The 27,625-nt window shown below is 40.0% G+C and overlaps 1 protein-coding gene across 1 annotated transcript in view; it reads left to right on the forward strand.

The window, feature by feature from the left end:
- The first annotated feature begins 8,338 nt into the window (after positions 1–8,338).
- LOC126263239 (ESX-1 secretion-associated protein EspK-like) overlaps positions 8,339–27,625 on the forward strand; it is a 98,351-nt gene continuing 79,064 nt past the window's right edge. Inside the window, exon 1 of the mRNA XM_049960323.1 lies at positions 8,339–8,389. Within this exon, the coding sequence (XP_049816280.1) occupies positions 8,339–8,389 (51 nt within the window). The remainder of the gene's footprint in view (positions 8,390–27,625) is intronic.

A 27,625-nucleotide genomic window follows, 5' to 3' on the forward strand; every position in this document is an offset into this window, starting at 1 on the left:
ACAGGGGAAACGGAGACTAAAATTTTAGGCCCATTTCGCGTGGAAGAACAGCAGGCATTTATAATTCTAAGGCCGGTAAGGAAGCAGGAATGGATGACATGAGAATGGAGCAGACAAACACTTCGGTTATCAAGCGACAGAGTGGGTTTCGCCGCTTTTCAACAGCTGTATATAAGCCCGTAAGTTCCCTAATGCCTGGAGGAAATCAAGTGTGATTCCTATCTTAAAACCTGTAAAATTGCCAGTTAAGCCAAAAAACTGAAGGGAAATATTCTCGTTATGTCATGTGTTTCACATTAGAGAGCGAATGTTGCTGAGTCGATAATGTCAAGTTGTTGAACGAATTCTGACACAAGAACAAGCAGGTTTCATCCCAGGAAAAAGTTGTACATCTCAGTTCGTCAATCTGCCGCAATTTCTTGAGGATGCCTCCGTTTCACCACTCTTCCTCCTCCATCCTCACAGCAAGCGTATGACCTCAGGAGGGCTGTTCTTAGATGTGTTCGCTTGCTTACTCAGCAAGCATCAGATGCGTCGAGACGTGTTAAGAATTTAGTAGACATAACCGTAAATGACGGCATGATTACGTAAGATGGGCTGACAAGTTCACAGACTACACGAAAACCATGCGTTTTGTGTAATGATAAGTCACCTTAGTCGAGGTAATGGCAGTCGCATGTTAACTGACCCTTTTCCTCCGATAATATCCAACAGTTGTTGGGGAGGTCGTAACAAGCTGTTACAATTTACTTTGATGACTATCTGTAACTGAATATAAAATGGCGATGTATGAGCCATTTTGCTACAGTTTCGTTGGGTCAGTTGTTATGGTCTGCCAACCTGCCCCATGTCACCGAATATGTGTTAAATTCCGATGTTAAAACTACTGTTCAGTATGTTACTTCATCAAAGCGCCATGCGGTCTCTACTGGGAGACAGCGTTAGTGAGCATTATCAGCAGAGGATGAAAAACATTTTGTACTGAAGGATGAAGCTTTTACTCTACCGTGGAGCCGCTATCATGTTTTGCTGACCTTGAAACGTTGTAAATTTGTAGCTGAAAGCGCAGTCATCGTCCTGCTTTGTTATAGGTAAAGTTCAGGTGTTAAGATTACTGTTCCACATGCTTTCATCAAAGTGTTATATAGTCTCCACTGAACAACAGCGTAAATCAACACCCACCAAGTGTAACGGAAGCTGTAAGTTTGTTCAGTAATGCCAGATGTATCTTATCCAGTGACAGAAGGTATCTTTACATATTTGGATGAATAATGCAGATAATTTTTAAGTTTTTTTGAAGTGTGATCGAAAGATCGGCATCTGCACCTTAACGTGTAAATTAGATCAGTAGTGCCACGTGTTACAGAATAAATATTTACATAGCTTGATAAATAATACACATAATTGGAAAAAACAAACTGAACATTGCTTACAAAGCTATTACACGGCGTTTTGTACTTTCAAACCTATACTTGCATATTCTAGAATGAGTTATACAGCAAATCAAAGATCCCACCAAAACACATCAAGTTTAGTACGCTTTGTTGTGCTGAAGTGTCGGAAAACGTGATGACTGTGTATAAACAGCATCTAAATTTTGGTATTATTTAGTAGTTGACTATGGAAATACAGTTTGCAAACTTTTGGTGAGAGCGTTGGAACCCTAATTCCGATCAGTAAATGTCACACACTTCCTCGAGAATTCCTTTTTGTACACCAGTCGAACATTACCATAGACAGGCGCAGCATTAACAAACTGTAGCCAGTAAACAACATGAGTCATATTTTCACAGTTTAACATATGATGCAATACCTTCTTCCCTCCTAGAATGGTGCTTGGTCAGGTGATGAATGTTCCTCTGTGTATCGCCAGAAATATAACCTCATTTAGGCCTAGTAGGAACTGTCAGCTAACACTGTCTTGCCTATTTACATGTTATTGTAGCTAACGTGTGTTTTGTAGATTTATAGAACAGTAATACAGTCAATTCGGATGTGGAAATATTTAATTTGGGGCTCTATTGTGTCTTGCCGCATGAGTGATGTAAAAACAGAACTTTGCTCATTGCACTATATATCTTAACCTTTGGCTTAGATCGGTAGTTTCACGTAAATTTTGGTAAATAATACAGACGTTTTTAACATGAGAATACTGTAATGTACATTAGTAATGTCACTATCTTCACATATACTTGACTTAATTTTTAGCCATAGATATAACATCACAACCTTTGACATAAACAATGTGTATGTGTTACCGACGAACTTACGTACTTTCGATAAGTAATACAGACTTTTAGATGTGGAAATGCTGTGAAGTTACACAAGTATTGTCATTATTTTTATGTGTTTTGATGCTGCACGCACGCACGCACACACACACACACACACACACACACACACACACACACACACACACGTACGTCAGAAATATATCACAAAAAGGAAATGGAGATACGTACAAAAATAAATTAATGCTAGTAAAACAGAACAAAACTCAATATACTGATCGTTACTGAACATTCTGTAGATACGACAAATATTTACGGAATAGAGTTTTGACAACTTAATAACAGCAAAAAGAGAAGGATGTGGCAAGCACTGGAAAAACAAGTACTTATGGTATCAAAATCGCTAATAATTAAGAATGGAAAAATAAGAAAACACAATGAGTTTAGAACCATGGTAACTACAGTGGACTGGGATGATGCTGGAAGGAGACCATTTGCAAAAGAAAACTCTAACGTATGTTCTTACATGAAGAAACAGAGGACAACCGTTGACATGATTAGTGTAGCATCGTATTATCAGAGTCACTTTTCGTACATACATACATACCGCAGCAAGCTTAGTACTGTACCCATGACGTTTCAGGTACAGATTGCCTATATGCAGTGGCAGGATAGTGTCTGTGAATCTGATCTCTCTTTCTCCATCTCAAATGCAAAAATGTGTGTGTGTGTGTGTGTGTGTGTGTGTGTGTGTGTGTGTGTGTGTGTGTTTGTGTGTATGTGTGTATGCGCACGTGTTTGCTCTGGATCAAGAGAGATGAAATTCACTAATAATTTAGAATTGTTTTGATGAAACTGTATCAGGTTACTGCAGACAAAACATCTTGCCACAGACCTGCCTCTGTAGGAACTTGTCGCAACCTTCACTTTTTTCTCTTATTAAGTCGTCAAAATTTTATTCCGCAAGTATTTGTCAAATCTACAGACTGTACAGTGGTGATTTATATATTGAGTTTTGTGCTATTTCACTTGCATTAATTTATTTTTGTACGTATCTCCATTACCTTCTTGTGACATATTGTGACATCTTTTAATAGTATTATTCTTTACATTTCTAGTGTTTCAAGCAACTTTCAAATATTTGTTTCTTTAATATTTAGAACTAGTCTTATTTTATAAATAGCCCAGCATACAAACTGTCACAAAAACGGAGTACATGCTGCTGAAAAATTAAAATTTTTTACCACGTATTCCATAAAAATAACATGGTGCTAGCTGGAGGTCTGAAAGCCACAATATTCGCTTACTGTGAGTAGTTTTTATCACTGGACATTGCCAGTCTTTACTCAAACATGGGTAAGGAGGTGTCCTTCTGCTGGGTGCCTGGTCATGTAGGAATATGGGGCAATGAACAGGCCGATCGGGCTGCCAAGGAGGCCTGCAGAGAGCAGGATGTGGTCCAGTGTCCTATTCCCGTGCAGTCTATCATTTCTGCACTCCACAAGAAGTGCATGGAGTTGTGGGAGGAAGAATGGCTGGCGGTGACGGCCAATAACCTGCGGTTGGTGAAGTCAACAACTCGGCCGTGGCGTTCGTCCTGCCGGTTGCCCAGGCGGGAAGAAGTGACCCTCACGCGTCTTCGGATTGGGCAACGTTCTCTCACACATAGCTTTCTATTACGGCGGGAGGATCCCCCGTTTTGTGATGCTTGTGGTGTGCACATCTCTGTCCGCCACATTTTAAAAGACTGTCTTTTATACCGTGATGCAAGGGCAGAAGCACAAGTGGATGGGGATCTGCCCTGTGTTTTAGCTAATGATGAGGCGTGTGCGTCTAAGGTTTTAAAGTTTTATGATGTGTCTGGACTCAAGCCTAAACTTTTAGGCTGGAGGTTTTAGTGTATTGCAGAGTGGCTGGCTCCTCCCTTGTTTCCTTGTGGTCAGGCAGCCACTTCCATCTGCTGTATTGTTTTAGCTCTCTCTACCACTTTCTTCCTGTGTTGTCCATGTTTTACAGCTGACGACATGTTTTCGGTTCTGTTTTCTCTTCCTGTTCTGAGAGTTTTCTTGACACTCGTCTCAATCCGTTACTGAGCGGGCGCTGAAGACCTTGCTGTCGTGCGCCAAAACAACCCTCTACTACTGCTACTACTACTACTACTACTACTCAAACATACCTATAGAAGAGGCTACAGCAGTATTCCAAAATAACCGTGTGAAAGATAAGAAACCTACATACACAGAGATTGGTGATTTCATGGAACTCCTCCATTTAACTCATAGTTACAACTATTTTACATTTAACGGAAAATTTATTAGCAGCCAGGTGTCGTAACAATAGGATTATTTATACATGGCACCATAGCTGCCACGTAAGTAAATCATTTAGAACAAAAATTGTTTGACGGCCAAAAACCCATCTAAAAGGAAACTGTATTTTATAAGAGATATGTAGATGACCAGTTCTAGCAAAAGGGGATGCCAGGCACACAGTAGACAAAGAACTTGACACTATGAGCCCTCTACTAGCATCACTTTGCGCTCCCTCTGGTCTGGATGTATGCGCTGATACATTAGGTAAGTATGCGGTGAAACCATTGTGTCCTCTCCTACCGCAAGTTGGCCCACAGATGTTGCAGTTTGTCCTTGATGTACTGCATACTGGCGCTGGCACGGAGTTGACGTCCACTTTGGCCCCATACACCCTCTGTCGAGCATTGCACTCTCATTTAAATATATGACCGAAAGAGTAAGCCTACAGGAATCGTGAAACAAACCCTGTCGCCCAGGACCGCGGGCCACAAAGGGCGCAGATTCACCACCAAATGGGGAAACTCACAGGCGTCTGTTGTCTATTGAGACCTAAGCGCTGAAGTGTGCCAGTGAGGCAGAAGAGAACCAACGTCATAGGGAAACCCAGTAGAAGCCTTCTGTGACCAAGGAGCCATAGTAGTGTTAAATATGGCGCACCTAAGATCGGCCATAAAGGGAAACATTTATGAAAACTATTTAGTTCTGTAGTAATGCAGGGAATTAAGCCACAATGATTTTCATCTACCATCCTTCACAAATTTTCATGGTGATCCCAATAAAACTTGAATATTGATCATTTCTACAATAGTTTAGGATTTACTGTTAAAGAGAAATGCTAAAATCTGAACGCTTTGGTCGATCTTAACGATCGACATTTTATATAGAAGCACATCATGAAAATGACAAATGTTGTAAATATCAACTCTGTAACTTTACTTGTTTAAAAGATATAATAAATTGAATTGATCAGTATTTTTAGTTATGCATCAGATCATCATTTCCTCCACACAAAACACATTGAACGAGGACAGCATGACACATGAATTATTAGGTAATAGAATATTTATTGTAAAGTTTAGTGCACAATAGTTACTTTTGTTTTTATTTATTTATCAGAAAGCACATTGGTGCAAGGCTACTGGCCATGGTGTTCAAAGGTAAGAAGGAAATTGCATTGGTTTTATGTAAAAGAATTTAACGTTTATTATGTAATGGATATTACTGCTACTTTATTTAGAACGTGAAAGTGGTCAAGCTATGATTATTTAAGTATGTTAAAATGTAAAATGATGTAGAATAAGCTGTAGCCAATCAGATGGACGGCTTCAGGAAAGGGAACTACCGTAGTCAGTTGAGCGAGGAGGTTCGGCTCGTGGGGAAAGCTGCCGGGGACGGGCAGAGGGACAGTTCGGCTGGAGACACCGAAGTGGACAGTTCTGGTCGAGACACCAAGGGGGACAGTTCGGACTGAGACGCGAAAGCGGACAGTCGGTCTTTAGGCAGCTAAGAGGTGAAACAACTTAGAAAATTTTGCTGGACTTAGTCTCTGATCGGTGAGCAGCCGCGATCCTGGAGTGAACTCTAACTTTTTGTGTAAATATCGAGGTGGAGTATTGTGTTTAGCGATGAGGTTGTGAATGATCGAACTGTGTCAAATGGATATGCGCTCGAGTGTAACAGTAACTCTGAATATGACCACTTTCGCTGTTAGTTTGCTTTCTGAATAAACATTATTCTAACTAAATCGCAACTATGTGGCCTACATCATTTATGGATCGTTAATTTAGTTCTCGATATTATTATTACTGTTATTATATGTTATGTTAACTTTGAATTTCGCAAACTTTCCATCAGCCAGACAACTTTAACAAAGGGTTACGAGTGTCTAAAATAAGGGTGTATAATGCGATACGTGCGGTTCAACCCCTAGACGAGTCTGAGCCAATACGTTTCGACGAAGAGGATCCGCAAGTGAGCCCCAACATCTATCGGATGTTAGCTGGCACAGGACAGATCTGGGGAACTTGCTACACACATGAGTATGTCAGCATCACAACAGACAATGGTAGAGACTCGTACCACATGCGGACGACCGCTGTACTGTTGAGAGATGGCACCACAATATAGACGCATGTTGGATAACAGATATGGACGTAGGATGTCTATGATGTACCGACGTCCTATCAGAATTCACTCACTCACTATCAGCTGCAGCCTGAAGTCATACCCAATAACTCCTCACAAAATTGCCCCAGAAGTAACATCACTGTGCCTCTACAAGGTAGTGGTGGAATGGGACCTCTCCCCAGATCGCCACCTTCTCGTCGGCGATGGTCATCTAGGGCAGTTCAAAAGCATGAGTCATGGCTGAACTCAGTGCGAGGCCATTCGTCAGCAGTCCACGCTACCCAGTCGCAGCACCACACCAAACACAGCCGCTTGTGTTGTTGTGTTAACGGACGGTAATTCCGAAGTCCGGCTGTTGCTAGTATCCGAACAATGGTGCGGGATGAGACAGAATGTTGCAGGGAGTTCATGTATAACATACTCTCGTATGGCAGGAGCAGATGTGAAGGGGTTACAATGTACTGGGTGCAAAATACAGTGCTCCTCCCTCGCGGTAGTCCGACGTGGTCAGCTCGAACCCTGAGGACAAGTGCGCCTGCAGTCACGTTTCATACCTTTAGGCGTACGGCCACCGTCACATCCGAATGGGCAATAAATCTGGATACTGCACCATTCGAACAGATGACCGAATGGATACACAAAATGAGCCCTCTTTTACACTCTGCCAGGTGTTGATAACACTGTCTCTCAAATGCATGTGGCATCTGTTCACACCCCTTATATACCCTAAGAGACCTGGTAACAACAATAAATGCGAACAATGCGAATGTACTTTGGTGTCCTTTCTACTCATCACGGAAATTTCCGACTCTAATCAATTACACACCCACTGAAGGTTTGTGTGTGTGTGTGTGTGTGTGTGTGTGTGTGTACGAAATTACACGGACATCCTACCATGTCTTCTGGATGCTAAACTGTTCTGTCAGGCAGTCGGGGGTAGAAATGGCAGTGTGTGCTGATTTTTGTCCCATCACAGCGGAAGGTAGCAAGATTGGAAGCCCCAAAATTGTACAACAGGGTAGCAGCAATCTGTGTAATGTAGTGGCGGAGGATAAAGTTGTGTACGATTCACGTAAAGTTAATTTGTCGACGGAGGAAAGTAAGGTTTCTGATGTGAATTTATGTAGTGATTTAAATGGTGTATCAGCAGATAAGGTTGCTGAAATGAACGTATATGGTGGTGATGGCTTAGGCATCGATGTATTATATCAGGAAGATAAAATGTTTAACAGTGAAGTGATGTGTAATTTTGTTGAAGCTGCAGGGGTCGATATTTTGGAGGGGAAAAACAGTAAAGTTGTGCATGTTGTGGGTAGTGAATCGGCCAAATGTGTGGAAAAACTAACAGAAAATTTAGAGAGGGGTGAAGTAAACAGTGTGGATGGAGATGGTTTGTGTAATGAAATACGTACAAATTGGTATGTGAAGGAGGAGTGTGATTCTAGTGACACTGATTGGCGTTGGTGCGGTAGAACGTTACGGTCGTTGCTGCCGCATATGTGGAAACGAGAGAACTTTAAAATTGCTAAGGGTATATAGAGAAAGGCAGAAGTGAAAAGATGTTCTAGTCTGTAATTAGTGGTAGTAATTTTGGAGGGATAACTTATATCTTTACTTGGGGATTCATTAGTAATTTGTTAGTTTGTTGTGGCACTGTTAGTGTGCAAAATGGGGAAGTATAGGTACTGGGGGTGCGAGGAGGTCAGTGACCTCGTGAACGTAAGTAAAATAGTATTAATTTATGCTTTGTATAAGACTGTGGCAAAGCATTTAGTGCTCAATTTGAAGGGTATTAAAAATTGTGATTGTATGTGCACGCAATTTTTGGTGCGTGGAGGTAGGAAGGATTTAAGTCAAGTAAATAGAACTTACGGGAATTTGAGCTTACTGTGATTCAGTCGTTTGCCTTGTGACTTTGTTCCTACAGTATCGTTTTCCACTGGAGGGAATCTTTAGTGAGGATCTTGGTTGGTTTGGGAAGTGGTTTGTTGAGGGGTTTCTACTTTTGGTTTTCGTTGTAGACAGATTTGTCACGATAAACGGTGGAACTCGGAATTCAGAGGCAGACACGATTTCTGCGAGGCACTTGGTCAAAAGACTGTTGTGAGTTGATCAATACTTCATGTAAAAATCAGTGCGAGCGTGCGTACTGCAACGGAAACAAAAAAAAATTGTGCATGAATAAGCCTTAGCGCTGAGTGAGTGGCACTAGAAGTGCTTACAAAATCTCACGTAAGTGAAAGTGCATTTAAAAATTTTATTTCTTGTCCAAAAGTTGTTTTGCATAACTGAAATACAGGCATTTAAATAATATGCCATTTCGTTGATAATTTTTGTTAGTTTATTTCGAAATTCATGTTCATTTTTGCATAACTGGAATGCAGGTATTTAATTAATATGCCATTTCGTTCATAATTTGTCAGTTTAAGTTATTTCGCATTTCATGCTGCTCCCACACCACTACATTGATCTTGTAAACACTATTTGGCCTGGCGTTTAATCGTTTAACTCTGGTCTTTGAAATCTGTTTTATATGTACTTGTATGAACTGAAGGGTGCTCTGAACGTTCTGGCAAGCCAGAATGTTAATAACTGGAGGCGTGTGAGGTAACTGAAGAGTCGTCGCGCCCTGAAAATATTCTAAGTTTGGAGGAAGCAGTGTCTGCACAGGCAACTCGGCAAGTGTGGGCTGCTTGGCACGCCGACCATATGGTGCCGGACGTTGGCCGAGGGGTCCAGCTGCCGCGTGGCTTGAAATTCCATAGCGTCAATGAAAGAGACTTGTATGCCGAGAGTGCGGACTTTGTGAAACCGTCATTGCAGACATTTCACAGTTCGTATAGAAATTAATAGTAGCCAGATGAATAATGATACCTCAAAAAGAAACAAGAATATTACTATTATTTGCATGACGATTCTGACCACGTAATCAGATTTTCAATACCTTTATTAGTTTAAATTTTAGTATCAGACGGTAAATTATATAAGTAACACCCAGCAACGAATTTCCAAAATTTAGACGCTTCATCCGATTTCGTCGATCGACGTGTCTTTAGAAAGCTATTAGTGTAAACCTAAATTGGTATAAATCACAGGCATGTAACTTGAATAGTATATGAGTTATTGGAGGTCAAAGTGGCCGATTACTATCGATCGCGTCGGGCCGTAAGTACTCCACAGTTACACTAATAAACGATAGCAGCATGCTTATAAATATATTTATTCATCTATGTCTTTGTTTATATTCGATATATACTATTCATGAAGAAATTGGTTAAATGTTTACTGTGTTTTAGAAAGCACAGAGACATTAGGCTCCTGGCCTACCTTTTGCTGCTATTCCTCTCCTCTGATATATGTTTATTTAATTTGTTTATGTATTTAATAATGTGTGTTAGAGTGTGTTTATGGTCCAGCCGTAGGAATATTTATTTAATTTCAAGTTATTTAAATGTAAATCCAGTATTTAGTATGTGTTTCAATATGTTTGTGAGGGTACGTTGGCTTGGAGACATGGAGGGAGTGCTCTAGCCAATCACAGTACTCGTTACTAAGAGAGAAGTATGGAGGCTGGGGAGGAGCATCGTTTCCGGAGAGGACACGAGGTAGTTCTGGGCAGTGCGGCAGTTCTGGAGAGTACAGCACAGGACACGGGAAGTGCTGGACGTGATGGCGTGACGGACGCTCGGTCGCGGCAGAGACTTGGAGAGTGTGGAGCGGTTTGCGCGTGGTCGTGGCAGATAGAAATACTTTGGAGTGCCAACTTGTGCACTTGTGAGATTTCTGTGGCTGCTATAGTGAAGACGTAGTGTGCGTTTAGAAGTGAATATCCCGTCAGCTGTGTTGTTGTTTATAACTAATTACGTGCTGTAGGAATCTATTGTTTCCCTGTTATTCAACTTATATTTTATTTAATTGCTGGACCATCGACACCAATAAGGGGTTTCCAGAAATATACCGCATTCTCAGAAGTACTTCTACTATCGTACTCAGAATTTAAAGTTGTTAAGTAGTACCTGCAGATTTTATTTAATTCCAATCTTTCATTTATAAATTTATATCTTACACTCATAATTCGCAATTGCCGAGTGATAGAAACCTTCGACCGTTCGACTCATGTGTGTATTCTTATCGTATACTGTAGACTCAGCAGTATTTGGCCTGTAATGCGCAACTATGTATCCCAGTCCCTAGACATCGCAACGAGCCAAAACTTTTAATATTGCAACTCTGACTCGGAGGGTATGTAGTTGGGGGTCACCGCCACAACATCATTACATTTTATTCATTATTCTTGAAAGCCTGCACACTTAACTACATGTGTATTTAATAAAGATAGTAAAAATAGATAACCCTCCTGAGTGACTGATGGACTTCCACGATATTGCTATCACTGTCGAAGGGCGTTTATGATCATATTTTTAGCATGAAGAAGATCCTAATCTTCCGACGACGTAATGCTCAGTCTCTAGCAAGAAAAATTTTTCGTAGGCAAAACTCACAGCCATAGTTAGTACTACCGTTTTCTTGCTTATTGTGCTTCTACTACTTCCTTCTCAGCTGCATGCCATTTTGTGGGTATCACATTACTGTTTGCCGTCTCTATTTAGACAACATAGTACCGGTCTGCTAGATTCAAAAATAATTCAACATGCCTTCCATCATGTTGACTAAAACTCAGTGATCTCCAAGATAATTTCACATAAGCTGTTTTCTAAGAGAGGAAATGCTAGACATCGACACAGAATGCGTTTTTTCGCAAATACCTGCCGACTGTTCTGTTGTTTCTCTAAATCGCATGAGCGGAATGACACTATCGTTCCTCCAAAGAAGGGCACTGCTGATTAGTTCCTCTCGTACTATTGAGAGGAGATGTTCGTTTCTAATGATACTTCGATCATGTGAGTTGCAGTTGTGTAAAAGACCGATGCCACACCAATCTTTTGGAAGCTATGAGTTTCTTTTGACGAAGACTGCTCACAAATCAGCAAAACATTCGCTCGATTAATGTGTCAGTATTGCTCCTCCGTGTCTTGTGTTAATCAGGTGTAAAAAATCTAGATGATAAAAATAAAAATAGCGCAATCTTCTTTAGTTAATGGGGAACTGCAAACGACACCCTTCACATCTCCAGTATTTAACATTCCCAAAAAGAAGGGATTCATCTTAAATTTTCTAGAACTAGCGTTCCAAGGAGAGATAATAAAACTGTGACTAACTTTCATGTAATATATGAATATATGTTACATAATGTAATGATCATTAAATGAGTGTACTGGAGGTTTGTAAACAGGCTTCACAGCAACACGAATCTGAGGGAGTAAATGAAACTGGTGACCAGTTATCAGTGTGCCACGGATCGTACTGTGCTCTACAAGTACACTTGCAGATCTACATACAGGAAGGGCAGGAATCCTTCAACAGTACAGCTACCCTTCACATCCAGTATACCCTGACAAACAGAGGATATGTATCTGAGTCAGCTTTCCTGTGATAACGGAAACTTTATTAAAACTTTCACGTATTTCTTGTAGGTAACTTCCTTTCCTTGTAATTTACATGCCAATTACTTGGTTTTCCTGTTCGTACATCGAGTACCAATTACTCACAACTCTAGCTTTAGCCACGTACGCTCTATGATACTTAGCTATATTATAAAGCTGCTATCTAGGTAGCCTTCTATGTGCCTTCGTTGTGCCTCATCCTTGAGTTTGACCTTGCGCTGAAATTTATTTTTGTGTTTCTTCAACTTTAGTCTGATATTTGTCACCATCCCAGCTCATTGTTTCAGCATCTCCAAGTCTTTAAATCAATATTGACGTAATGTGGAAGATGAAACGCCATGAACCTTTTTTCGAAAGTATTTCTTCCTTCCTCGTGGAAATAATCGCCTACACTCTTAAAAAACAGGTCAGTTTTCCTGTATTTGGCCACAGAAAACTTGGACATTCACCTTGCAGCTAACAATCTCTGTTCGATAGAGTTTCATTTTGGCGACGATTTCGGTGACAGGTCCAATGTCGGACATACAAATGAAAATCATATTCAAGTTGTTTCATAAATAGTTTTAGCCTGCCTTTTAGAACCGTAAAAATTTTAGTGATCGAAATTCCCGGCCGGCGTCTGCATTTCTCGTAGCTGCCAGTGGAAAATAAAAGCAACAGGCAAGATAAACTAACAGTCTGCCTCTTCTGGCTTCTGTGTCGTTCTATGAGAAGCCAGGTTTCTGTCGCTGCGAATAAGCGTGCTGCCTGATGTAACGTTTCGACTTTGGATTTATTCGCTCTCGTAGGAAGACGCCGTCCTAGCGAGACTAATGTAACCAGGTAATGCAAATAAATTTATAATGCCACTTTCAGGTGAATGCCAGAGGATACCATCCCACTGTGGCGGTGTGGTGCATATCAATTACGATTCTGGAACTTCGTCTATTTTGCTAACACACCGCCGTAAATTCTTTACTGTCACATTAATTCAGCTACGCTACTTTGTCTGTCCTCTGTAGTAGTACTCGCTTGTCCAAGAAGCACAAGGAAAAGAAAAAAAAAACGTAAACCGGTCGGTTCTGTGTACATGTTGACTAACACGTAAATGAGGCCGTGAGTCTTCTTTCGCCATCTAGTAGCGGTTGGCGGAGTCGTGCGTGAGTAGTGTCAGTACCTGTGTTGAGATGTCGCTGCGTTCACTTCACGTGATACTCCTAACACTGGCTGCTGTTGTAGACTTTTCCCGCGGAGAACTGAGCGCTTCCAAAGAGGCAATGGATAATAACTTTTATTGTACTCTAAATCCGTTTAATGGCTTCGTCAAAAATGTTCTATTCCATGGAAATAGCCGCCACGAACCCATTGTATCTAACTAACCTCTCCAAAGACTGATAAACATGAAGAGAAAGTAGCTTGTTACACGATCATAGAAACTAGTGTTAGACTGTGTTACTTGCCAGTAACATTTACTTTGTCATTGTGGACAAGCAAAGACTTGCTGCTTGTTACACGAAGCATTGACTTGTCATGAAGGTCCCACTTACTGGCGAGCTCATTCGACGAGAAACCGTTTCTGTAGAATACATCTAATTTTCGGAGAACACCGTTAATATTCAACTGACAATTATTACTTTTACATTTTTTTTTACATAGACGTTACCATCCATTATGTGAATCATCGTCCAAGAACAAAATCAAAAGCTTCACTTGCATCAACACCTACTTCACTGTATTGTTCAATACCGAAAGTAATCTCTATGTGTGCGTGTTTTAATTCCGCACTTAACATTCATTAATGTGTTCATGTGTATATGAGTTTCAAACCATTGTTTATTAAACTGTATGGGTTTTTCATTCCAGTATAGCTGCCAGTTTCCCTTTTGAGGCAATTCACTATATGAGGCAAAAACATCATCGGAATGTAATGGTTAACCAATTACAAAAGGTAGCGCCAGTTTTTTCCATTTACAGTTTCTACACCTCTTCCAACACATATTTTGCCTTTGGTTTACACTGTAAAACAATTATCGTTGCTGGCAGAACTCCTTGAATTGAACGATTCGTCATAACTTTAAAAACAACAAGTACCCAAAAATTAATTCTATTCTGTTGTACATCATTTACCATCTAAATCAGTTATTTCTTCTGATATATGTTTATCCGCTTTCTGCACACTTTTTGGCTATGGGCCTACGGGACAAAATAATGATGAAGCAGACAAAAGTTTCAAGCATATTTCAGTAGAGGTGTTAGAAAGGATGCCACTGGTCAAAAGTTATTCATTACAATAAAGGCACAATTATAAACAATTCCCGCACTTTTTACTTACTTTGTTTATTAACGTAGCATGTGACACAGGCAACATGAGCTTGTATCTGAGAGGAGACCAACCACCAGGTGCTATGGGAAGGTCTGGGGAAACCTATAGAGCAGCACTTGTTACCAAGTGATCGTTAAAACAATTTATTAACCAATAATACAAGGCTCAACTAAAAACACATTAATGATTAAACTTGAGCTTTCACCCTTAATGAAAGCATTAAATGTGAAATGCCAGAAGCAAAACAGTTAACATATTCTTTTTAAATATTTTTTTTTTCAGAGAAAACTGCAATTCATCAAAACATTAAAAATTAATAATTTATATTGAAGGACATGCAGTGATACAAGATAACCTGAAAATTGCAATAAAGTAATAGAGAAGCACCACGTCAGGTAAGGGTGCAGATCCACGGGCGACACAACAGACCACAGAAGTAGACATCGAGACTTAACCCTCGGCAATAACAAGCCGAGAGAGGATAGGTAGTGCACTGTTTTATCAGATTGTCAACTTCTCAGATGATCCTACAACCGAGATGGTTTCATTGCGTCATTGCTGAACATTTAGTTGCGTAAAAGGCCCAGAGGTAGTCGACTGTCCGCCTATGATGGAATGAATCCTAGCTTCAAATAATTAACACTTCATTGTCTACGTTTCTTTTTAGATTCGGCCATGTTTAATATCAGTTATATGCGAAAAAAATGTAAGGGGGGGACGTTGATGAAATTGACCAGAAAATGTCAATTTTCGATTTACTTTTTCATTTCTTAGTACAACTCATCTACAATAAGTAATCATAGTTTCAATGTTTAAATCGCATCCGAAATGCCTGAAAATTGATTAAAAGTGTGATGTGGCCTCCCTGCCACGCCCACGTTTTGAAGCAGCACTTACATACCAGCTCAGTGAACAACGATTCTGTGTATTACTTTCAACCAAACGTGTGCGTGATACATGTACAAGGCCGTGATACATAGTCTTTGGTTTTATAGATTATCTTTGACTCTGTTCTGTATCTTATAAACAATAACATACTACCTGCACCGTTTATGATGAAGCAATTCTTTTTTGCCTTGTGATACTGACGGAGATTTATACAAGTCTTTGATTCTTTCTTCATTCAGTTATGCCACGACCACAAAGAGTATATAAAAACTGGATAAACTGCGTTTGAATTAGTTAGTGAATGGAAGGCGTGAGAAACAACGACAAACCAGCAATGAGGCTACGTCTCTGCAGCGCGTCTCTGCAGCTGAAAAGTCAGTTTAAGACCCGGTAAAGGAACGAAGACAGACAACAAGAAACCAGAAAAGAAGCCTTGAGGGGAAAGATGACCCAGAGTACAAATGACAAATGTAGTGCCTTCTGAAGAAGTGACATAAGGAAAAAGCTAGGTTGAACTTTAAATTGCGTTTCCTGAAAAGTTTGTTTTTTAAAGTTTATGCACCTTTACTTAGATTCTATGAATGCTAGAATTATGAAATATTCTACACATATTTCTGTAAATCTAATAAAGGTCGTCTCTAGAGCAAATTTTGAAATTCTGATTGCAAGCTGAGATATGCAGTAAAGTGCTTGGAATTTAACATCAATTTAAAATTGTACTTGTGGAATTATAAATAAAAATTACGAAAATACTCCTATTTGACCTGTTCCACCTGTTCCAAGAATCTCATGTGTTGAGTGGTACTTAAGTAAATAAATTAGTGAAATAAAAGTGAACTAGAAATTAGAATATAAATGAAAAACTTGGTTTAGTTTAGAGAGTTACATACTCGCAAACAGCGGGCCGAACAGCAGAACAGAAGAGACAATGACCGTGAAGTCAGCTAGTTCCACATAAGCGGGCGCTGTCGATTCAGCCGTCAGGGCATCGCCCGACCGGCTCACGTGTTTCTCAGTTGTCGTATGTGAGCAAAGGCCCTCGCCTACATCCCAAGAGCCAATGACCGACGTTAAGAAGATTCTTCGAGAAGCTTTTCAACGTGACAGAAGAGGCAATGACCGGCTCACGTGTTTCCCAGTCGTCACATGTGATCAAAGGCCCTCACCTACATTCCAAGAGCCAATGATCGACGTTAAGAAGATTCTTCGAGAAGCTTTTCAACGTGACAGACGAGGCAATGACCGTGAAGTCGTTCACCTCCAGTAAACTGAAGTGAATAAATACGCGAGACGCAGTGGGCCAGATAGATGAAGACGGAGACGAAGACGGAGTCGGAGACGGAGACGGAGACGGGGACGGAGACGAAGACGAGAGACGAAGGAAGAAAAGAAGAGTAGCAGTAGTTTTCAGTCAGTTTCGGTGCTGAAGTCCGTCATGCAAGAAGAGTCTGCATCATGCACAGACGAACCAAGTCCGCCGCTGTAATGGAATAGCAAGCAGCAGCCGCGGCGCCAGAAGACAGAAGTTAAAAGGTATTTGAAGTTTGATTTTTACGTACCCGGGTGACTCGTGAGGACGGGAAGGAGACGGCCTCACATCAGTAGTCACCTGTGAGCTGGGATGAAGACCTGACAGCCGAAGACTGGCAAGCGGGAGTCCGTGGTTCGAGTCTGCCACACTGGCCTTCCCCCGCCGCGCCGCTCCGCTGGCCGACGCAGAACACACGCCGCCGCTTAGAGAAGAGAAACACTGGGACGCGACACCCAAGGTATCATCCGATGCACGATTTCGCTCGCAATAATTAAACGGGCCATCTCGCGCTGCGCATCTCCAGTCAACTGGACGAGACGGCGACACGAGATACACACCGCTACGCGTAATCAGACGCCGCCGCCGCCGCCGCCGCTGCCGCAGCAGAAGACTTCACAAACGACACAGCTGCCGCTCTCCGAACCAGAATATTCCGTAAGATACAGTTGTACAAATCTTCAATAAAAGTTATTCTTATGTAAAAATGATGTTTCATTCGACCTCATACCCGAGCCAAGGAAGAACCCACCCTGCCCACATGTTGTTAAGAGAGAAAAGTTAATTTATTTAATATTTTCACCCTGACAGAATGCTTTAGAATGCTCATCCTGACAATTGACAGCATCAAAAGAGAAAACCCAGTTACATTTAGTGACAGAAGTGTCACATTTAGTAACACAACTGTTACATTTGGTATCAGAAGCCGTTGTAGTTGTTACATTTGGTGTCAGAGAAAAAACCCTTGGCTCAATATGAGGTGTGAATGACAGTCACTAATGGTCCACAGTTAGTATTGTTTAATGTGTGAAAGGATAGAGGTTTGCATAGCAGTCGTAATATTTTCTTTATTTAGAAGTGTATTTTCTCTCATAATTTTAAGAGGTTGTCGAAAATATCTAAACATCTTTTGAATTCAGTGTGGTAATATTGTGTAACTAATAGTTTGTAAAATGGCGACACGAAATCGTACAAAGTCAGAGTCAGCACCACAAGCGGTTTCTACTGAGGAAGCTATTCAGAGCTTAGTTAATCAAATAGCACAGCTTAAAAATGATAATAATGCATTATTTAAACAGTTGAGTGAGGTTAGGCAAACCAGTTCAATCCCTCCCACCCTAGATTCCTCAGCAGCAGCCTTAGTAACTCCTTTTTCAGGCAAACCTGGCGAAGACATAACAGCATTTTTTGATGATTTAGTAGCAGCTGCAAAGTTAGGATCATGGTCAGATGAACAGCTCTTACAAATGACAAAGTTAAGATTGCTAGGAGAGGCTAAAGCACACGTCTTATATCATGAAGAATTACGGAATGCTCCAACATTTGAGGAATTGAAGAAAGGATTGCTTAAACGTTTTCAAAAACAGAACAGCTGTAGATTTTATAGGGAACAGTTAAACACTATCACTCAGAGGCAAAACGAGTCGTTAGAAAGTTTTGTAGATAGGATTAGAAAAGTTAATATTAACACCTATCAGTTGACAACTAGTGATGAAGCAAATAAAGTTATTTTACAAGAGGCAGAGGATAGAGCTCTGGATACATTTTTACGTGGGTTACCACCTGAAACTTCCCGTCGTGTCAGGGCAGAGTTTCCTAAAAATTTAGCAGAAGCTGTATCTGTGGCGACGGCTTTTGAAGAAATTGACATTGCCACCAGATACAAGGAGAAGCGAAATGTATTTTCAGCAGGAGTACGATGTTTTAGGTGCGATCGACAGGGACATATAGCAAAAAACTGCAGACAACCTCAATGCACTAATTGTCAAAGAATAGGTCACACATTCAAGGAATGCAGGTCTAAGAAAGTGTTTGGAAATAGAAATCAGTTAAACTCAAACGGGAATGCCGGAGCCGCCGCCAGGCGTTCCCAATAAAATTTCATGCCATTAAGGCGAATGTGAAGGCGGAATGCTGGTTATCTGCTACCATACAGGATAAAGAGGCAAGGATACTAGTGGATACAGGCGCAAACGTATCAATAGTAAGTAATGAATGTATTGGAGAAAAGAAATATGACCCTCCAAGGTATAGATTGAGTGGAGTAGGAGGAGGTAGAGTGAAGTCATTAGGATGTACATCATTGATTTTCTATATTCACGGTGTACAATTTCAAGAAGATGTAGAAGTGGTAACGAAGGTAACTGACGGGTACGACGCGATCCTAGGACTGGATTTCCTGAATAAACATCACGCTAAAAGTGACCTCAGACAGCAAACTGTAGAACTTAGCGGAATAGTGTTTCAGCTAGGTGACACCGCTGCAAAGGGCCCGCTGACGCAAGATTTCCCCAACCGGAAGGCGAAATCAACTATACTGCGTGCAACGTCCTTGAAGGTTGATTCGCGGGATCAGATACCATCTGGCTCAGGAAAACTTTTCTGGATGACCGTTGACCCCGAAGTACCTACAGATACAGTGTGTCTAATAGAGCCTTTAGAGGAAAACGAGGAATTAGATGTATCACATTGTTTTGTACGTAGAAGTGTTGTACGGGTTCAAGACGTTGAGGGAGAAAGAAAAGTACCGGTACATATTGACAATTTCGGAGTGGAGGACAAAGAGTTGCATAAGGGAATATTAGTAGCTACAGTCAGTACTTCTGAAGAAGAAGATTTCATTTGGTCAGATATTAATGATGGTCAGAAACCAGACGCCTATAAAACCGCATTACGCCAGAAGATTGAGCATTTGAAAGGAAATGATAGAGACACGATAGAAGCCGTTTTAGTTGAGTTTCAAGATTTATTTAATGCAGAAGGTCCACTGCCAGCAACAGATATCACACAGCATAGGATCCCAACAGGAAATAGCCCCCCAGTTTATAGGAAGCCTTATAGAGTTGCGCATCACTTACAGCCAGTACTGGATGAATTTATAGAACAGCATCTAAAAGATGGAATTATAGAATATTCTGATTCGCCTTATAATTCAAATATCGTAATTATTCCAAAGAAGTCTCCCGACGGTACGAAACGATATAGATTCTGTTGTGACTACAGACACCTTAACAAACAAACTATCTCAGATGTTTATCCTCTTCCAAACATTACAGACATCATTGACAGTTTGGGTAACAGTAAATACTTTTCAACAATCGATCTACGTAGCGGATATCATCAATTGGAAGTTGCTCCTGAAGATAGGCATAAAACAGCATTTTCTACCCCTGGAGGCCACTGGCAATTTAAAAGAATGCCTTTCGGTTTGAAAAATGCACCAGCAACTTTTCAAAGACTACTCGATGGAGTATTGCGAGGACTCAAAACTCAGCAATGTTGTGTATATCTAGACGATATTATTGTATTCTCCAAAGACATTAATGAACATGCTGTGTGTCTGCGTAATGTTTTTCAGAGACTTAGAAAAGCTAAATTAACATTAAATATCGAAAAATGTACTTTTGCATTGACAGAGGTTACATACCTAGGGCATGTCATTAGTGAAAAAGGAATTAAAACAGATCCTCGGTTAATTTCGGCAGTTAAGGACTTCCCAACACCACAACGCGTTAAGGAAGTACAAAGTTTCATTGGTCTCGCATCGTATTACCGAAAACCAAATTTTGCTGAAATTGCCCGACCCTTAACCCAATTATTGAAAAAGGGTGTGAATGTCCTAGTTGAATCTTAGTAGACTGTGGACAGTATACAAATGTAAATAATTATTAAATTATAATGGTTTATTTTTTAAGAAAGAAAAGTTGAACGTAGAAACAGGTAGATCTTGTAGTTAACAATGTATTACTTCTTTTCTTTGTTTTTGTTTTTACTAGCATTTCCTACACAAAACCTGTCCTACCTCAATGACTCCCTTGACAGTTCCCTTCTGAAGTCATTAGATACGTTCATAAACTCACAGCAAGGCAAAATTGATGCCAATGTTATGATGCAACATGTTTTAAAATTTTAAAGGTGAACACAAAACTAAAATTATAATGCTAGGAACGGGTATATCTGGAACCTTTGTGTTGGTGTTTCTACTTCGTACAGTTTTCTTTTATCTAAGACGAAAAAATAAGCCAAATAATAATATACCATTTCATCAAATCCCTGTTCACTGGATACCACACTCTTAACTGGTGTACTTCAGTAGTTACTTTTGAGCATTAGTGTATTAATTTTGTTTATTGTACTTCACTCTTTATTAAACAGTCTCTGGTTAAAATAAACAATACTGTAGACTAGATATTCTTGCATTCATATAGGGTTGATTAAACAGGTGTTGCTATGTAAATTTCTAAGTGAATAATCTATTTTTTGTTTATTCCTTGTCATCAAGATTTGTTACACTTATTATAACCATTTATGTGTGAACTATGTGATTTATGAGCGTACAGTGCTTTAGTAAAGTGATAAAGTATTTTCAACATACTTAATGTGAAGTGTGTGTAATCTTCTAAGTCGAGAGTTTCATTGCTTATTTTAGTGCTTTTGCCGTGTGAAGAGTGGAGGAATGTTGAGTGGTAAATTCGAGGGCGAATTTCTCCGAAGGGTGGAGGAATGTTGAGTGGTACTTAAGTAAATAAATTAGTGAAATAAAAGTGAACTAGAAATTAGAATATAAATGAAAAACTTGGTTTAGTTTAGAGAGTTAGATACTCGCAAACAGCGGGCCGAACAGCAGAACAGAAGAGACAATGACCGTGAAGTCAGCTAGTTCCACATAAGCGGGCGCTGTCGATTCAGCCGTCAGGGCATCGCCCGACCGGCTCACGTGTTTCTCAGTTGTCGTATGTGAGCAAAGGCCCTCGCCTACATCCCAAGAGCCAATGACCGACGTTAAGAAGATTCTTCGAGAAGCTTTTCAACGTGACAGAAGAGGCAATGACCGGCTCACGTGTTTCCCAGTCGTCACATGTGATCAAAGGCCCTCACCTACATTCCAAGAGCCAATGATCGACGTTAAGAAGATTCTTCGAGAAGCTTTTCAATGTGACAGACGAGGCAATGACCGTGAAGTCGTTCACCTCCAGTAAACTGAAGTGAATAAATACGCGAGACGCAGTGGGCCAGATAGATGAAGACGGAGACGAAGACGGAGTCGGAGACGGAGACGGAGACGGGGACGGAGACGAAGACGAGAGACGAAGGAAGAAAAGAAGAGTAGCAGTAGTTTTCAGTCAGTTTCGGTGCTGAAGTCCGTCATGCAAGAAGAGTCTGCATCATGCACAGACGAACCAAGTCCGCCGCTGTAATGGAATAGCAAGCAGCAGCCGCGGCGCCAGAAGACAGAAGTTAAAAGGTATTTGAAGTTTGATTTTTACGTACCCGGGTGACTCGTGAGGACGGGAAGGAGACGGCCTCACATCAGTAGTCACCTGTGAGCTGGGATGAAGACCTGACAGCCGAAGACTGGCAAGCGGGAGTCCGTGGTTCGAGTCCGCCACACTGGCCTTCCCCCGCCGCGCCGCTCCGCTGGCCGACGCAGAACACACGCCGCCGCTTAGAGAAGAGAAACACTGGGACGCGACACCCAAGGTATCATCCGATGCACGATTTCGCTCGCAATAATTAAACGGGCCATCTCGCGCTGCGCATCTCCAGTCAACTGGACGAGACGGCGACACGAGATACACACCGCTACGCGTAATCAGACGCCGCCGCCGCCGCCGCCGCTGCCGCAGCAGAAGACTTCACAAACGACACAGCTGCCGCTCTCCGAACCAGAATATTCCGTAAGATACAGTTGTACAAATCTTCAATAAAAGTTATTCTTATGTAAAAATGATGTTTCATTCGACCTCATACCCGAGCCAAGGAAGAACCCACCCTGCCCACATGTTGTTAAGAGAGAAAAGTTAATTTATTTAATATTTTCACCCTGACAGAATGCTTTAGAATGCTCATCCTGACAATTGACAGCATCAAAAGAGAAAACCCAGTTACATTTAGTGACAGAAGTGTCACATTTAGTAACACAACTGTTACATTTGGTATCAGAAGCCGTTATAGGTGTTACACATGAGAGACGCTCACAACATATAGAGAGATGCAACAGAGAAATTTTTGTAGGAATCTCTTGAATACTTTCTGAGAAAAAGTAACATTCATTATTTTTTGAAAATAAAACTTCAAATTTCATTAAAAAAGTTATATATATATATATATATATATATATATATATATATATATATATAACTTTTTTAATGTAATATATATATATATATATATATATATATATATATATATATATATATATATATATAATCAAAGGATTTTATATGTAAATGTGTTACTTTCATGTAAAGCGTGGTACAAAATTTCATTGCCATATCTGCAAAACTGTGGATTTGGAGCATTTTTGAAATAGTGTGTGGTTTTCATCAACGTCCCCCCTTAAGCTATCTGGTAAATATTATGAGACATAGCAATCAAAATCCACCCTCTCAACATTAAGTCATAAGCGCCGCGTGCCTGCACAATAGAAGGAATTACAAAAATAAAATAATAACTAACTTACTTTTCTCTGCCACTCCTAAACAACTTGACATTAATTCACTTCAACTATTATGACACCTAATTGTAGTCTGTCACTGAGAGAAGAACAGGGGCTCCCTAGTTTTGGACCGGCAAAGTCGGTAGAAGTCAGTCGACTTCGGCCCGCTCTTATTTTTATCTGGCTGCTGCCAACATCAGAGATGTAACTCAGACCCACTGCAGCCACCTTGAGGTGACTGTCGAGCAGTTTTGTGTCGTGTCGCAAATTAGTACACCTCTTGATGCGGACGGAACAATTTCTGGCCCTTCACGGGCAGCGCCAGATACCCTTTGTACCCCTCGCAAAAGGACAAGGGGTAGTACTTCACGGTGTGGAGACAGAAAAGTAATTAATAATGTCGCTGATTCTTGCGTGCTCTCCTATCTAAGCCGATGAAACGAGCAGTGACGTACACAGACGCAAGCTCCAGCTCTATTAGAGAAATTCGAAATTTTGATTGCGACTTGCCTAAATTATATTTACTCTCGTTGACCTCCAGTTACAGCTGTTTCGGTGTCAAGGACCCCTTGCAGGTTGGGATCGACCTCTTTGGTTTGATACAGACCACTTCAGGAATCATTCGCCTAAATACACACTGGATTCTACAATAATTTAGGGAACGGTTGTGTCTGAACGAGGATAGCGGCGCTAACATTTCTAAAAATAAAAAAAAATTTAAAAAAATAAAAAAAATTTTACAATTGACAACAGTGTATCGCGACACTTGTAAATTTTGCAAAAGTAAGTAAATACATCACGATACACGCGAGCTCTGGTACAATCAATGAAATAATAATCGAAAACGACAAAAATTTCCGATCACATCTATATGTCACACGTTGTTCCACAGTAAGTGAGATTTGGAAGTCATCTTTTATATGAAAGAAAATTTATGAACCGAACGGATTTTGTACATAGCAAAATTTGTCACACCTTGTAAGACGTATGCGTTGCCGGCGATGGGCGAGGCATGGCAGAGTCTCTGACCAGTAGTAGGTAGTTAGTTGTTGCTTGTCGCGAGTCGGCTTTAGTCAGACGGCTTTAGCAGTCTGTCCGTGCTAGTAAGCAGTAGTCTGTGTGAGTAGGCAGTAGTTGGCGCGTGCGTGCGCGTGTCGGCAGTCTGCTCGGGACTCTGGTCAGAACTCTGGAAGATGAGTATTGTTGTAGAAGGTAAAGAAGCAGCCTTGCGCATATCTAGTAATGTATATTAATTGTCATTTAATTTCTTTCAAAAAAATGCCCCAATAATAATTTTTATAATATAAAGTAACTTTTTTAAAGAAAAGCATTCATTTCAATTTAAAGAATATTTCCAATGCATGATCATTCCTTCCAAGAATCAGAAAAAAATATACGCCAGCATTGCACGAAGCTGTGTCAAAAAAATTTCTACGTATGAGCAGATATATTTGCAGTTTTTATTGAGGTAAGAATTTTTTGCTTTTTTATTCAGAATACAGGGCCGAAGGGCAGCGCTGCTGTCCTCATAAAATTTACCAGGTTACTAATTTTTTTTAATTATTTTTGTTGTTTAGGAATTTTTCTGTTTCGAACTTAACATTAAATGAGAAAAGAATTTTGTGGGAACATTAAATGTGAATGCATTTATGCATGGAGACTATAAATGGGAACTAATTTTGTTCAGAGGTTACAATATTAATAGCAAATTCATTTCATTATTATTTTTGTGGGGAGTTTACGCTTGGTTCATCATTTAATTAATATTTTTTTGTGGGGAAGTTACACTTGGTTCGTGGTTTCCATAATTAATATATTTGTGTGTGGAGGTCATACTTGGCGACATCTGGCCAGGATCGTATTTCTTTGTGAATCTTCTGAGAAGTAGTCATATATCTGCTCTTATTTACTTAAATGTAGTTTGCATCTGGCGCAACGCATTTACTAATTTGTCACTCTTTCTTTCACAGATCATCGGCAATTTGTTGCTCTTTGTTGTAATTGTGTTTGTTGCATTTTGCATTGTCCTTGTTTCATTTGTGAATTATTTTGATTTGTGTAAAAATGCCGCGAAAAACTGTTAACAGTACATCGCGATGTGTAATGAGTGAAATAGCCGACTCAAATAATTTGATCGATAATACTTGCGACACTCAGTGTAATGATGACAATCCTACATTTACAGACAATCAGTGCGTACTGACCACTAGTAACGATTTTTATCCTAGTGATAAGCAAACAAATTCGATTGTGTCTTCTGTTAATTTAACGACAATTGATGACGCGCACGTTCTGTTACAATGAACGCTGCCCAGTTTAACACACCCGGTTTGCAAAATTTGCATAGTGAACAGATGAATTTTTCTAACGAAAATGAAGAGTGTACTCAAAATACGGCAGATTTCTTTGATTCCGAGGTAGTGACTAACAGTGCACATCCGATTGGAAAACCTTTTCGAGAATCACAGAATGACCAAATGGTTACACAAAACGTGACAATTGCAGGTACGCCTTCAAACAGTACAGAGAATAGAGTAGGCAATATTGGCATGGATCAAGTTATGGCATTATTGCTACAACTTCATGAATCAAACAAACAAAATAATGAAAATCTCAAACAACAACTTAATGAAAATTCCAAACAACAGAATGAAAGACAAGAGAACAATCACAAACAACATAGTGAAAATTTCAATCAACTTAATGAAAAATATGACAACCTGAATGAAAAACTAGACAACAATTCCAAACAGTTGAATCAAAAACACGACCACCTAAATGAACAGAACAAACAACTTAGTGAACAGATTGCAGCCGTTCCCGCGCAATGTCATGATACTAAAGAACAATTACGTGGAGAAATTAAGGCTTGTGCTAGGAAAAGTAGTGAAGAAATTAGATCTGTTGCTCAAGAATTAAGGAATATGCAAGCAGCTATAACAGAATCACTTAGAGACGAAATTAGTGCAGACGGTAAACAATGCTCTGAAAACGCAACACAGTTACGCGACGAGTTTAAATTAATGTCAGCAGAACTTTCGCGCACACTGGATGCAAAAGTAGACGCGAAATTCGACCAACAGAACAGTCAAATTGACGAACGTTTTAATCATCACCTACAAAACAGTGAAACGCGTTTCCGCAAATTTATACAGGAGCAGAATAAAGTAAAGCAACAAGTCATGGAAACAATTACCGCCCAGAGACGGGAAGATAAACGTAAATTGTTTACGAAAGCAAAAACATACGTAGACAACAATATTGCTACAGTATCAGAAGAAATTAATACTATCAAACAGTTGAACACCGAATTGCGTGATTTCCGATCTTAAAACAAAAACAGATACACATACAGTAGACTTTCAGACAGTGACCGACAGACTTGAACAATTAGAACTAATTCAGGATCCCGATGTCATCAAAGCTGACGTTAAAAAATTGAACGAAACCACACGTAAAATACAAAAACAAAGTAATGCTTGTGACACTAAAAACGATGATCAGGTAAAAATACTGACTGAAAAATATGATGAATTGGCCAGTCGTATTGACGTTATTGAAAATAATAATGACACCAAATCAGACGATACTTCACTGATTTCGTTTAATCAAACACCTGAATTCCAAAATTTACAGCAGACGATCAGTGAGATAGATTCGTCCAATAATACATTACGTAGAAAATTGTGGACTTTACAGCAAGAGGTGACAGAGATGAAAAATATTTCATTCAATAACACGTCACAGAATACGGCACATTCCGAACATTTGTCACACTCACACAGCCAGTATAATTTAGGTAATTTACAGAGAGTACGTGAGTTAGATTCCGAAAAGACACAGACAAACATATTCTGATGCAATCGTGAACCTGTTCACACATTCAGAGACGATAACGTTGATTACGAGCAATTTTTATCCGTAAGAAAATTTAAAGTATTTAAAAATGACAGAGCACAGGTACACACTTTGAACTGGATACGTCGATTTATTTTTGTACTCTCACCACCATTACCTGTATTGCAGAAACTAACATTGGCTTGGATACAGCAATTTGTTTTTGAATTTTTACCACCATTGCCTGTAACGCAAAAGCTAAAATTTATTTGTAGCGCGTAATTGACTTCAGGGGATTCATTACACTTTAATGAATATGTGCCGTAGTGTGCACAGGGCCCCGAGCCATAGTAGTGCTGTTTCATCTTTACTTTCCTGCACTGCTGCTTTCTCTTCTACTATACTTTATATCTATCTGAATAGCTCTTTAACTATCGATCTATCTATAATTATGAAA

This window comes from Schistocerca nitens, chromosome 6 (genome assembly GCF_023898315.1).
Source record: "Schistocerca nitens isolate TAMUIC-IGC-003100 chromosome 6, iqSchNite1.1, whole genome shotgun sequence".
In the NCBI taxonomy this organism is placed as follows: domain Eukaryota; kingdom Metazoa; phylum Arthropoda; class Insecta; order Orthoptera; family Acrididae; genus Schistocerca; species Schistocerca nitens.